General features: G+C 37.8%; 1 protein-coding gene across 8 annotated transcripts in view; it reads left to right on the plus strand.

Moving 5' to 3' along the window:
• SOX5 (SRY-box transcription factor 5) overlaps positions 1 to 14,381 on the plus strand; it is a 479,309-nt gene that overhangs the window by 213,587 nt on the left and 251,341 nt on the right. For 5 of the 8 annotated variants that reach the window (XM_027726598.2, XM_027726592.2, XM_027726595.2 and 2 more), the window contains one exon: positions 11,761 to 11,992. In XM_027726598.2, coding sequence (XP_027582399.1) covers positions 11,762 to 11,992 — 231 coding nt within the window. In that variant the 5' untranslated portion in view covers position 11,761. The remainder of the gene's footprint in view (positions 1 to 11,760; positions 11,993 to 14,381) is intronic. The other 3 variants (XM_027726605.2, XM_027726606.2, XM_027726607.2) reach the window with 1 other exon arrangement.

The raw sequence follows: 14,381 nt of genomic DNA on the forward strand, positions 1-14,381 counted from the left end.
TAAATTTCTGTGATGTACTTCACTCAACCAGTCCTTTATCCTAGGTTTCATTCAGACAACTCTAGAGCTTGCCAGGTGACTACTTACCCAATTCAAAAGCTATTTACTACCTTTTTCAGATAAAAAACCAGGACAGTGGACCTTTCTTGTTGTGTTTTGTACTCACTTCAGGATGTTAACCTTGAAAACGTAACTTATCATCAGCCTGTGATGTGGAGGTGTTTGTTAATGTAATAGTACAAATGAATACGTGATTTTTCTCAGTGTCCCAGTCTGTTGTGATTGTAATGATTCCTTATCAATTATTGACATGGAGTGATGAAGCATCCTCTGAAGTTCATTCTGCTATTGCTTTCAGATACATCAGAAAGGTTTCTGGTCCCCTGACTATCTTTTTATAGACATTCATATTTGAATTGTTCTCAGTGCCAAATTCAAAAAAGTGATATTTGTGGGGGGAACATAGAAGAAAAAAAAGAAGTGAGGAGTAAGGAAGTTTGATTGTTCAATTTGTTGAAGAGATAAGTTAATTTTCTAAGATGTTCTGCACCTACATCTCTTATGCCTGAAGGAATCCAAAGGTCTTCACTCTTTTTAGGGCCAGTGATGCCCTTTGAATGCCTCATTCTCTATGCAGTGGTCATTTTCCTTGTAGTACTCATGACATACGTTTTAGATCTGAACATCTGGATTCAGATTCACTTATAATATAATTAGGTGTATCCCCAGCAGGGAGAAGGTTTTTGATGGAAGAAAGCTATTATACCACTTGTTATGGCAATAGCAGCCAGGTTTACTTTACTGTAATGTATATTTATTTTTTTCAGAAGACTGTAGCTCTCATCTGAAGTTGGACTTCGATGGCAATATGTGCCTTAGACTGCTAAATTGTTTTATTATATCTCAGTGAAAACAGTTCTAGGCAAGAACATTTTAATGGTGATTTTTAAGTGTCTTTGAAGGCAGTGTGTGGACAGTGTGATGTAGGGGAAGAGTCAAATGTTTATTTGAAGATGTGTTTGAATGAATCTTCCTACATAAACTTGCCAGTGTTAAGAAAGAGGGGCTCTGCCCCTTTTAGATCACAAAGGCCTCTCAGTGGGGGATGGTTTTGGTAATGGAAAAAAACAAAAAAGATTCCAGTATGTGGTGGAGGAGGTAAAATAAACAAACACAATGGATGATTGCTTCTCTCCATCAAGGCTTCTTTATCCTTGCAAGCTCAGTCAGTGGTCAGCATGTTGGACATCCCTCCCTGTTTTATCCATCCCTTAACTGTGTTCTTTGACAGCATTGGTTTATACAGCTGGGTCTTTGTGGAGCTGGATGGGACTGCTGTTGAACAACAGACAGGAAGGTAGACAAAGTACCTATGGAAGGGAGAATGGCAGTCCTCTGAGTTTTCCTGGAGCAAATGATACTAGTTTCAGAGGTTTTCTCCTTTCTACCCCTGTCTCCGACTCCCAAAAGTAGTACTTTTTAAAGTAGACGTCTTTTTTGTAATGGTGTTCCCATGCTTGCCACTGCAGCCTTTCTAAAGTAAAGTTGGAGACTCCTTATGGTTCTAAAGGTACGTTGTCTGTTTGTAATGGTCTCTCATTTTCCGATTTGTGGATTTGTTTCTGCTTTGCATGCCAATATGCATTTGTTTGTGCAAGGATATACATGTGTTACATGACTAATAGCTGTATTTTTCTTACCTAAGAACTCCAGCGGTATCTAGGGTTATTGTTTGTTAGGCTGGGTAATTATCCACTGGTTATGATTGTTCTTTCCCTTGCAATTTGACAGGTATTTCTTAGAATCAGATATAGCCAAAAGTGAGCTTTCAGGCTTTTGATGTCAGTCCACTTACTTACATGAGGAAGCATGTTAGTATGTGCAAGCAGCAGTTCTGAAGAATGTTAAGTAATGCTGTAAACTGAACATGGATGCTCAGGAATCTGAAAGTTTACAGACATGAAAGGGGCTCGTACAACACTTTCATGAGCGAAGGGACGTGTGTATGATGGATGATTGCACCACACATTTGTTAATGTAGATTTTTATTTCTTATGCTTTTATGAATATGCACAGTAAGTGAGGCAGGAGCCCTCACATCATACCATTAACTGCTCCTGTTTTATCCCTCACCCAGTCATCTGTTGGAGTAGAGATGGCATGACTCTGTGGATAATTTGAAGTAGGAGACAGGGGTGCAAAACTGCCTGAACACTTGAAAAAAGTTTATTTTCTCTTTTGGAATATCAAGAGTATCTGAGTAAAATTATTTTTATTTAAACAATTTTTGTTTTACTCTATTTGTATTTCAGAGTAATTTTCAGAGGCAGCAATTTTCACTGGTTTCTGAAAGGCAACATCTGGGCTTCAGAACAATCTCTTTTCAGCTTTGAAAATTCTACCTCAAATTGCTTACACATTATAAATGTTCAAAAAATTTTTGTGGCGTTGTTTTTTTAGCATAATGGAAAGGCAATAATGTATTTATTCCCTGTCATTTTATCTTCAAGTTCAGTTTGATTTTTCTTTCTCGGGCTCTCCAGGATTATTTGTTCCTGGGCCAAGAACGCACCTGTCATGTATAAACCCTCCAAAAAGGGAGGAGCGCACACATGCATGTGAACAAAAAAATAATGAAAATTCTGGGCAGCTGGAATTAACCTGTTGGAAAGAAAATGTTTACATCCATTAGAGACATTGCTCTGCTGAAACGTATTTTTTTTTTCATACCCATGCACACACACAGATGCAAAAACCATTTCACCGTGCCTGTAATTCTTGAACGTACATGTGGGTTCTCTCGGGCCCCGATTCTGCTCCCTCTGAAGTTATTTAGAGGCCCAGTATTTCAGCAGTGCAAATGCATATGTACCTTATTAGCTTCCTCAGTTTTACCAGGAAACCTACAGAATATGTATGGATATATGTGCTCATGTGTTTTTCAAGGCCTTTTGCCTTTTTTTATAAAGTGATGGACGTTGTGCAAATGTGGCTGCGTGTGATGGTTGGAGCAAAAGTTTCTATAGTGATGGTAGAATGATACTGTAAGTTCTGCAAACATCAGTGGATATACTGAAAATTATAAGTGCAAGTATATGTACATATACAGAAACAAACATGCAATATAAACTCAGATATAGGGAAATTGAGAGTGAAGTGGGGAAGATAAGAGACTAGTTTTTTAAATTTCCTCATTTCTGGTTTGTGATTACACACAAACTCTGGTGAGGGAATGTTGTTTAAAAACTATTCAAAATTCTATTTGTTGAGTTTTAAATTTGAGTAAAGAAAGACAGGGGAAAGGAGAAGAGGGCTTGAAGTGCAGTAGCTGTTTCTCTGGCACTCGCTTTACTGAGCAATGGTGTGATGGAAGAGTGGGAAAAGCTGTGTCATTTTACTGAAATCTTGATCAAAAGAATGACTTCTCGTGCTGAAATCTGGGTGTCTTTTGGAAGAGAATTCTTATTCTGAATGTTGATTCTACTGAAAATAATTTGTCATTTAACAATGCTTGAAGAAAAATTTATGTCAGCTTGATTAGACAAAGACTGCGAATGACCAAGAATAAGCTCCCAAAACTCCAAAAGTTTTGGTATTAGCTAACTTTTCAGAATGAGCCCGTGCTTCCTCAGATTTCTTTGTAATAGGTTAGTCATTCATAATTGTCATAATTTTAAAGCTTTTTCAGCTCCTTGCCTTCATTTCACTCAATGTCAGTGGAAATTAGGTATGCACGTCTGTGTGTGATGTATGGATTCCTTGTAGCATGCAGCACAGCTCTCCCACTCAGCGTCTGGAGAATGACTGACTTCTCTTCCATAGTTTTCAAGTATTAGTTTGTACAGTGAATTTTTAAGGCCTGAAATCTCTAATTATTTCACTAGATCCTCCTTGTAGTTCAGCAAGCAGAAGAGTGATGATTACCTAATGTCACAGTGATTGAGATAGTGCTTTCAGCAGTAAGCAGTTCCTAAAACTTTACATGAAAATAAAAGTAAAACTCTGCTATTTTTGTGGTGACTTGAGAACAAATTTAAAATAATGGTAAAAAGAATAATGAAAAAGCAAGATGTATGAGGAGCTGGAGAGTGGGGGGAGGTACATTTCTGATAGGTTGGGGGTGGGGTAAAGGAAGCCAGAGTTAATTTGAGGATGCACTGGAAAATAAATGAGCTTGTGGGTTTAATTCAAAATCATCCAAGCAGAGTCTTTTGCATGAAAGAAGCCAGTGATCAGGCTCAGTTTACTTGAAACATCAACAATGACTGCATCCTGCTGTTTCAGAGTTTGTGCTGATAGATGCTCATCGTCTTTGACACTGCACTGACGGTTGTATGTTGCCTGTACCGTAGCCACATTTTCACTACATGCCTCTTCTGGTTTTAAGAAGTTCTCACAAAATCCAGGTTTAGAAGTCAGATTTCTTGGAAACATAATTTTCAGCAAGTAAAATCTCATCTTGTGATTCCTGGTTTATAAACATACTATTAGATTTTTGGCTCTTTTAGTTGACCTACAGGCTAGTGAAGAACAAAAGGCGGATGGTTGACATGTACCAAACAAAAACAGCATACAGGTTCTCATGCTAAAACTGATTTGGAATGTGTGTCTCTGGGTCAATTGCTAAATACTCCTGCCTAGCAGAATCTAATTACTGTACAAAACAGGGACAATAATGCAAAGTCCTGTGTGAGATCTGCAAAAGAATTGGGCAATATTCTTTGCAGTAATAGAATATAGTATCTTGATAGAGAGTTCCTTCATTACCTTACAAATTCAGTTTTTGTTGAAGGTTGGTTTGTTTCAGGCTGCCATATTTTACTAAACAGCTTGGTCATGCACAATTTTTCCCAGTTCCCTGCTTCAAAAAGTCAGTGAAAACCTTTGTGTAAATGCACATTAGAAACTTTTGACGTGAACTTTTTTTCACTACAGATTTTTACTAGACTTGATTTTACAGTGGTTTTTCATGCATAAATTCCTTGCAAATGCAAGCAAATGGAGATAAAATTTTAGTTGAGAGAATAAAGTTTGTAGAATGTGGGTTTTTTTGTTTTTCACTTTTGTAATTAAAAAAGGGCGTTGTTAACATTCTCTTGAAAGACACTTTTAACAACTGTATTGTTTGAGAGTTTCAAAACTTGTCAAAATGAAACCATTTACCACTGGAATTTTGAGCAGTACCTTTTCTCAAAAAGCAGTTTCCACAGTATGTGGAATATCAGCTGCTGATACTATACTATATTATACTTTAAAATGCAAACTTTAAAAATAGGTTTGGGATAGAGTATTCCCTGCCTGTTTTATATTCAGAACCTTCTAAACTCTAGGACTGTCAAAAACTGTTCAAGTTACCCCATAGAGGGAGGATATCTGGAAAGCAAAAAGGGATAAGGTGAGCTGGATGAAATGGAAATTATTGGATGGCCTTAACGATAGGATTACTTATGGCAGCTATAATAATAGACAACTGCTCCACAGAACTGTTACACAGGTTATGCCATAGAGATCTGGGTTTGTATTAGCAAAGGTGTCTCGTTCACCAAAACCCTTTTTGAATAACGCAACTTATTTGTGGCATATGTGCATTTTAAAAGATGGCTGATTGATATGATCTTAGAAAGTAATAATTAACAGATTATTCCATCTCAGTGTGAGTGACAAATGAGAGCACGTTTCATGCACGTTTTTATTGATTAGCAGATTAGAAAGTTTTGCTTCTTTTTTTATTTTTTTCCTCTTTTTTTTTTAATTGTAAAATTACTTCAGTGAAGAATTCCAAACCAGACTGTAAATGACTCAAAGATATTGCCAAGCGAAGTCTGTTTTTAGTGGTATGTGTAGAAACAAGTCGGGCTTGCAGTTCCCAGTGGGACAGAGTGTGGGAGTCTGCCACCCTTACTCATGTTGAGTAATACCTTATTACACAAGTAATCCTGTCAAAATGAACAGAGTTGTCTTTTTGAAGGTACTAGTTATTCAGCATAAATAATGAATTAATTTGGGGCCAAAATGGAATGGAGACAGTCATGAGTGTTAACTGGCACCTCTTTCTTGGGCTGTGTGTAAGGAGAGATCATAGCTTCAATAAACCTGGGAATATGAACTGTTTTATTAGTGCTAAATGTTATCAGAGATGAGGCAGATGCATTGCTGACATTTTGGATAAGCTTGTGTTTATGCATCTCTACATGTGTGTGTGTATGCTTATACATCAGTTGTATGTAGCATTGCTGCTGTCTGTAATCATAATTATTTCCTGTGGAAAAGCAGTCTGCAGATTTCCAGCATGTACCGTAATTAGAGGGAAATATCCCTGCAGATCAGAAGTTGAGTCAGATTGAATTCCACTGAAGTTCCTGGGACTAGTTTAGCATGTAACATTTGGTTAGGACTTGGGCTGTGTTAAAGAGCCCTCCCTCCACACTGCTGCTGATCTACTCCTCTCGTCCTCATGCATCTCTTCAGAAGGCAGCTCTGTGCCCATCTCCAGTGTACGGGGCCAACTGATTTAAACTCTGCCCATGAGAAAGACTTAGTTTATGGCTGCCAGAGAAACTCAAGAGGTGAATATTTTCGTGCCGATTCAGAAACTGGCTTTGCGACTCCAGTCAGGCGCTGTCACGCCTGGTTATGGTGAGAAAACAACAATGCCTCTCTTGATAAGGGAAAGAAAGAAAGTCTTGCACAGTCAAAATTTTGACATAACAATTTAAATCATCTCTCTACATCCCGTGGACTTGGAGCTGTCAAAAAGGCAAAGCCTGTGTTTGAATGGAAAAGCTTTTTATTTCTTTAAAAAGTGTACCAACTATAATTATCCGTAACTATGCAGGCCTGTTTTAATGCTGTTTTATAATTACAGGTCTTAAAGCTAGATTATACAAAGTCATTTATAAATAGTCGGAACAGAGGGACTTTGGGAGTTTTTAACCTGTGGATTGCTGTGGGTTGTGGCAGCTGACGAGATTTTGCCTGTGTATATATGGGGTGAGCTGTGTAATGATTGATGAATCCCTTAATTAACTCCCAACAAGTTAAGATTTATGGCCTCATATCTTCTTCTCCTGACACATCTGTGTTTGTCACTTTTGAAGACAGGGATAAGCCACTTCTCCAAAAGCTTTTGTGGGTATCTGAAATGTTTCTGAGGTATTTTGCCTAATGTAACTAGATTAGAGTTTTATGACATAAAATTTATGAAATTTTATGGCACGAACAATCGCATTGGGAGGGATGCTGGTTGTGTGCTAGAGGGCACTATCTGCTTGAATACTGGATACCACTTTAGATTTATTTTGGGTATACAATCATGTATGAAATGAACCGAAACCAATGAACAAATGGAAATGTAGTGGAGGACACTTAAATGAGTTTCTGTTAAAAATAATAACAATAAAAAAAAATAGAGCTGTGGAAAGACACTGAATTCAAGGGAAAAAAAAAAAACAAACAAGCAAAACAGTCTTATTTGGTAGCCTGAAATTATTTGGATGGAACCAATACTTGTAGATGGCATGAGGAAACAATTCATGTGAAGGTAGTGTAGTTGTTATTCTCTCCAGTGGGAGACTCCAACCATGCTGAAGTCAGTCCAAAAACACTGAGATCAATAGACACTGGGTATCAGTTTAAGCCTACAAAGAGTCTGTTATAAATTGAAGGAGAGTAAAGAAATACGTGGAGAAACTGTTGTAACATGAATCACATAAAATATTTGTTAGATAAGAGTGAGTTAGAAGAGTGAGATTTTCCTTCCCTGAAAAAAAAACAAACAAAACACATTTTTGCTACCAGGAAAAGCATTTATTTAATGAAAATTTAACAAAAGGCTTGGTTTTTTACTGCAATTTCTGCATGTTAAGAAGCCTTTGTGAAAACAGAAATAAGAGTCTCTTTACAGGAAACAGTGTCGTATTTGAATTCATGGCCAGAACTAAATCTTCAGTTCCATCCTAACCGCTGATGAAAATCAAGTGTGGGGATACATTTCACAATTCCAGTGTTTCTGTACAGTGGGCTGGGTACCGCCTCTGTCCCACTGCGTCAGAACTTTGCAGATTGAGGTTGTCTATAAAATGACTCCTTAGCTATTTTTATTCAGTAAGAAATGATTAATGACAGTTCAAAGTGCAACAGATTTCATCTGCAGCGACACCCTTTTACATTCACACTCTGATCCACTGTATTGCTACTTTTCTGAGTTATATCCCGGGGTTTCGTTGGGGTTTTTTAATCATATCCATAAGTTCATGTTTGAGGAAACTGTTGTTTCCTCTTCCATTGTAAATCTTCTTTCAGAGTGGTGTAGCTGAAAACCATTCTGAGTTTAAACTAGTTTGGGGAACAGATCTTGAAGTCATGTAAGTTGTAAACTGTTGTGTTATCACTGAGGGTAAATCCAGGATATTTGCAGTCCTTTGTTAAGATGAGGTAATACCAGTACTTCATTAGATAGATCTGTGTAAAAGAGCTCAGTTTCAGATAATCTGGTTACTCAGCATTTATCTGTTTCCCTTTCCTTATTGTTTAGAATGGGAACTCGCATCTTAGATACGAAATTAGTGAAGACCCTGTATTAGCTCAGTAGGATAATAAAGATAAAAGAAAAAAACAGAATTCAAGGATACATGGTGTGGGAGCATTTCAGATTCAGAAAATGGACCAATAAACCTGTAGAAATAATGAAAGACCATCTGTGAACAGATTTCCCTTGTATCATGTTTTCTACTTGTGAACCTGTCAGAGATTTGATCCTTTACTGCTATGGTCTTTGATAGTTACTGTCCTTTTGGAAGACATTTCCAGAAGTAGATACGGATTTATAATTTATTTATCTAAATCTTCCAGTCTCTTGTGCAAATTTCACAGTTATTCATAGACAGGAAGAAATTCCTGTGAAACTCTTGAGGTTTGTCTAACTCATGTTGACTATGGATAGAGTGCATCCATTTCTTTGAGTGTCCCGGTCACTTGGAAGACTAATGCAGATTAGAGCCTCAATTTTGCTGCCTTAGCTATTTTAGCAAGTTGTTAGCCTCCCAGGAACGTGATAGCACGTGGCTTGTAATTTAAACTGCATCTTCTGGAAGCAAAGGAAAAAGTTTCTTCTCTCTTAGTATCACTTTAGTTTGACCTACAAACCAACCTATAGGTTTTTGGTTTAGATCTGAAGCATGATAATCTATGTTATTCTGAGTGCATGGAGGTGGACACCTCTGTTGCCTTCCTTGCCTGTGTTTATAAATTCCCTGCAGAAAATGATTTCATCCCTGTTGGGTACAGTGACAAGCTGAAGATGATGATCTGCAGCTTTCTAGCTGAACCGCAGCAGATAGAACTGTGTATTTACTTATAAAGTTAACAAAAGAGCTTTATTTCTGTGTGATAGTCAAACTCTCCTTGTGAAGCAACGTGGCAGAATCTGGGTTAACATCAATAGGAGTTTTTAACACAGTTTGAGTATACAGTGTATAACCCAAATCATCCATACAAAGCAAGGCATCCTCTCTCTATAATTTATTGCCAGAGTGAATTGCAGTGGAGGCTTTTGTAGATGGTTTGCAATATTTTCAGTCATCTTATTGAATATAAATGTTCTAAAGTATAGAACATTACTGTGGAATAATTGACTAATGATTTTGTGTCTCTGCCCTTTTGTTTGCCAAAATTGAGACAACTGCTTAGTGCTGATTTTCAGAAAGAGAGATTTTGTAAAAACCCTGGCTTCTATTAAGGCAGTGTTGAAATGAGCAACCAAAAAACTTAAAATCAATAGAAAATATGTATCTCGGTGAGGTACAATCCAGAATATGAATAATTCACATTAACTTCAGAAGGGAGTTGTATGGTTTCTGCAGGAGAAGAGCTTGAGATCTGTCACGTCAAACATAGCTGTAAAATGCTGAATTCAGTGGGCTAGTAAAAAACTGATCTCTGTCTTTATGCATATGCTTTGCTGCAGACACGTAGGTGGGAAAGCCTAGAAGACAGAATTCAGGTAGGATGTATGAAGTGTTAGTCTGTTGGACTAAGTCAAACATTATTAGAAAATACAGATTGCTTCTCTAAGCGCAGGCAATAGGTTGTGTTCAGAACAGGCAGTGTGCAGCTGAGTATAGGTTCTGGTAGGGATTTTTTTGTCTGAGTTTTTGGTGGTGGTAGAGGCTTTTTTTGTTTTGTGTTTTTTTTGTTTTTTTTTTTTTATATAATCTAACTTGGCTTGGGAGGCAAAGCTCAAAATGAGATCATTAGAAACAAAATAAGTCCTAACAAAGGGCTGTTTAAAGTCGCTGTTTGTTTTCATACCCAGTTGACTGCTGCTAAGAACCATTCCGTGCTCAATATGCCAAATCGTATGGACATGCTCCACCTCACAGCAGCCCCACGCATGGTTCAAGAGGCTGCTGGGCTTTTGAAATGCAGTCCTTTAACTGTGAGGTGGAAAATCAAAATGGGATAATTAGAATCATAAATACGAGATTTTTGAGGAGGAGCATTATTCCTTCAGCCCGTTTTTCCAACTTTTCTGTACAATAGTCTTCAGTTTTCTTTTCCGTAACTTTTTTTTTTCCTATGAAGCATTTCTCTAGCTTGCTTTCTTTTCTTCTTTTGACTGTGGCTGTAGGATTTCTTATTTCTTATTCCACTCTTTCTTACAGATGCCCCTGCTTAGCACAGGGGTGCATTATGCCATCCATGCACATACCCTGATTTTCATGAACAGTGCTGCTGTAATCAGTCCCAGAAGTCATCTGCATTTTAGTACTTCACTGCACCCCTCTATTTTGAAGATCAAACTGGAAGAATTCTGGGTTCAAACTGTCCTGTAAGATTTTCAGTAGTGCTTGGTTTAGATGAAACCTAGATTTTCCAGTAAAACTGCTTTCAGTCTTTCTAAAAGTTGAAGATATACACGTTGCTGTAAGAACAGTGTTATCGGACAGTCTAAAAAAATTCAGAATATGGGCCTGAATTTTAAGTCAAGGTTTGTGTGTGATTTTTACAGTATGTGCTCTGTGTATCTTCCTTGCGTATCCTTTTTTATATATAAATGTAAATTACATTTACACGTATTTAAGACATAGGCAAGAAGATTTGATAGAAAATCTTCATTCAGTTAGTATACCCCTGAATTTGTGTTCTCAAAAAGCTTAGATTATTAATGCTCAAGTGTTTAATTGCTTAACTATACCAGATCTGCAAACCTGGAAAGATTCTTACAACATGACTGTAACACTCTGTTGTTCACATGGGTGAAGTTTTATAAACACAGACAGTTTGGCTTGCTAGCAAGTTGCTTTATTGTATTGTATTTTATTTTACTTTATTTTTTTATCAGTTATGGTTGATAATGACATGCAGATGATTATTCCTTAAAAGCTAAGTTGACAATAGCTTGTATCGGGAGACATTCTATCTTCTTACAGTCTCTTGCAAATGCAAAACCAGATGGGTATTTTTTTAAAGGAATTGCATTTCATTATGCAGTCTTAGGTGAATTTTCATGTTTAAGAAGCCAGCATACAAGAGAGTGCTATATTAGTGTATTATTCTCACAACAAACAAGCCACTGTTCTGTTGCTACCTGCTTGGCCATTGTTCCCAATTGTGTATGCTTTGCAGTGGTATTTGGATGGTTTCCTGCTCTCTGCCAGCACAAAAAAGGCATTTCTGTTACAATGGCCCCTAACCACACAATGACGGCATTAAGGATTTATTTGGAGGTTTCATTATTTTCTCCTCTTTTGTTCCTTCCAGGATGTCTTCCAAGCGACCAGCCTCTCCGTATGGGGAAGCAGATGGAGAGGTAGCCATGGTGACAAGCAGACAGAAAGTGGGAGAAGAGGAGAGTGACGGGCTCCCAGCCTTTCACCTTCCCTTGCATGTGAGTTTTCCCAACAAGCCTCACTCTGAGGAATTTCAGCCAGTTTCTCTGCTGACGCAAGAGAACTGTGGCCATAGGACTCCCACTTCTCAGCACAACACAATGGTAGGTTTGCTAATGGTCTATTGTGCTTGCATCCATTCTTTGAATTCTGCCTCTGCAGTAGTTTGGCATCCAGATCTGTACTTTACGGAGTGTACAATGCACAGTTACACGTACAGAACACGCTACAATACTGTGAAAGCCTTGACCTGGCTGGGCTGCCTTTACCCTCCACTATGAATGCTAAATCACTTGCAGTGCAGACTTCTCCTCACCTTTGCCTGATGGCATTTAGGGCGCTAAAATTTGTTAGCTACAGTGATGTGAATTTGAAGTGTATGTGTTCAGCAAACAGTAAACGGTTTTGGAACACTCGTAAGTGAGAGTCACGTTTGGCGTGGTGTCTGAAATATCACCCCAATGCCAAGTTTATGCAGTAGTAAAGCACGGGAGTCTGTATAAAGGGTAAAAAAACCCCCAAAACTTTGAATTTTGATGGTTTTAAAAATTCACATCTGTTGTGTAATTCACACGCCACAGATACATACAAGAAAATTTGCTGTACTTATGGAATTAAGTCAGCATACTACTTTTGCACTTAAGAATTTCCACCTTTTTGTGCACTCTACAAATGACACTGAGCACTTAATTCCTTACATTTAGCAGCTCACTGGAAGTCCAGAACTGGCTGTATCTAAAAGGAGACAAAAAGAACAAAAAACCATGCCGTGTTCCTCACTAGTATCGTAGTGTCACTTTTGTAACATGGGCCCTTCAGGGGGAGTCCTGTGATACATTTTTAGAAAGGTTGAAAGGTGCAGGGAAAGGCACTGAAACCCCAGGACTGAGGCACCTCGACAAAGCTGCCTATTGTGAACACCCTTGCACAGCTCTTGCCTGTTTACAGATTGACTGTAACTTTTCTCTTAGTCCTCCACTTTGACAAGGGCACTGACAATTTCACTTTAAGTGAAGATAATGAATGGACCTGCATATTTGAAGGCTTTTAAAAAGGCATTGCAAAATAGGTGATAGTGTATTCTCATAAAAGCCTGCAACAGCTCCATAGTGGTATTTAAGCCCTTACAGCTCATTATGCATATGTAATAAGCCCTAAGTAAAAAGCCTTAGGGATTATTATTTCTCATAGGACCAAGTCACTGGATATTCACTGAAGCTGCTCTCCTAGACAAAATAACTCGCTGATCCTGATCCATTTTTCTTCCTTTTTTGGGCTAATGCTTAAGTTCAAACAGTGGTTTGGAATATTTCATTTTACTTTGTGTTATTGCAACTTTACATGAAGAAAGAACAGCAATGGAGAAATTACTCATGGGCAGACATGTCATTATCTTTTTTAAGCTTGTTTACTTCTCATCCTTTATCTTATGTTTTATGGAGATGGAATTCATTAATATACAGTTCCAGCCAGTGGGATGTTAGGGTATGTGACTGGTCTATGAGCTTTGCAGTATTTTGGCCTATTTTAAGAGAGTGCGTTGAAGATAAGAAGTAGTTTCTGACAACATTTAAGTTATAGATAAAATTGTGATGGCACCAGTAGTGTAGAATCAGACCCCAATGAAATAAAAACTTACTATTAACTAAGGAGCCCAGCAGAAGTATTTTAACTACACCTCACTGAAACACTTAGCTGCACTTTAATCAATTTTAGCTAACTTTTTAATTCATTTATAGTTTTTAAGACCAAGAAGTTTATTTGAGCATCTAGTGTGACTTCCTGCTATGAAGGCTGTATTTAATGTGATGTCAAAACACTGTGTTCTGACTCTTTCTAATACAAGATACTGAATCATTGTGTGTTTTAGACAGTTTTGCAGTAGCAGCGACATACTGTAGGCTTATCTGAGGCAGTTTTTGGGGTTTATAAGGGACTACTTTTGTTTTCGTAAATATTTAAGTAAATTGCCAGTTTGTATGAATGTGACGTTTTGGCAATATCTCTCTTTTAGTGAGGAGTGTCTTGTAAAAATCATCACCCAGGTAGATCAGAAAGGATGTAACCTATGTGTCTCCAGAAAGAAGGAAGTGATCAGTGTAAATAGGATATACATAAAATATACATAATCACACCGTCTGCTGTTGTGGTATGTAGTTATAAGAAGGAAGTAACTGAATAACCTCTGGATGGCTTCAATTTTTGTGATTAGCAGTTATGAAAATCATTCCCAAAGGGTATTCACTTCGTTAGCATTGCAGAGGTCATTTTTATACTGTTCGAATTGACATTCTGTGTATTTTATAGTCTCTGGGCAGCAAATCCAGGTGTATGCACATGTGCACACACCACCACAGAGTGCAGTCCAATACAGTTTTATTGATAAAGCTCCAGCAGCGTCCTTCACACTTCTTAATAGCTTGTCAGCTGCACTGCTGCCCCTTCTGACTGAGCCAGCAAGTGGCTATGGAGTTCTCATTTTGTAGCCACATG

The sequence above is a fragment of the Pipra filicauda genome, unplaced genomic scaffold, assembly GCF_003945595.2.
Source record: "Pipra filicauda isolate LSUMZ 115617 unplaced genomic scaffold, ASM394559v2 scaffold2_size9829703_pilon, whole genome shotgun sequence".
In the NCBI taxonomy this organism is placed as follows: domain Eukaryota; kingdom Metazoa; phylum Chordata; class Aves; order Passeriformes; family Pipridae; genus Pipra; species Pipra filicauda.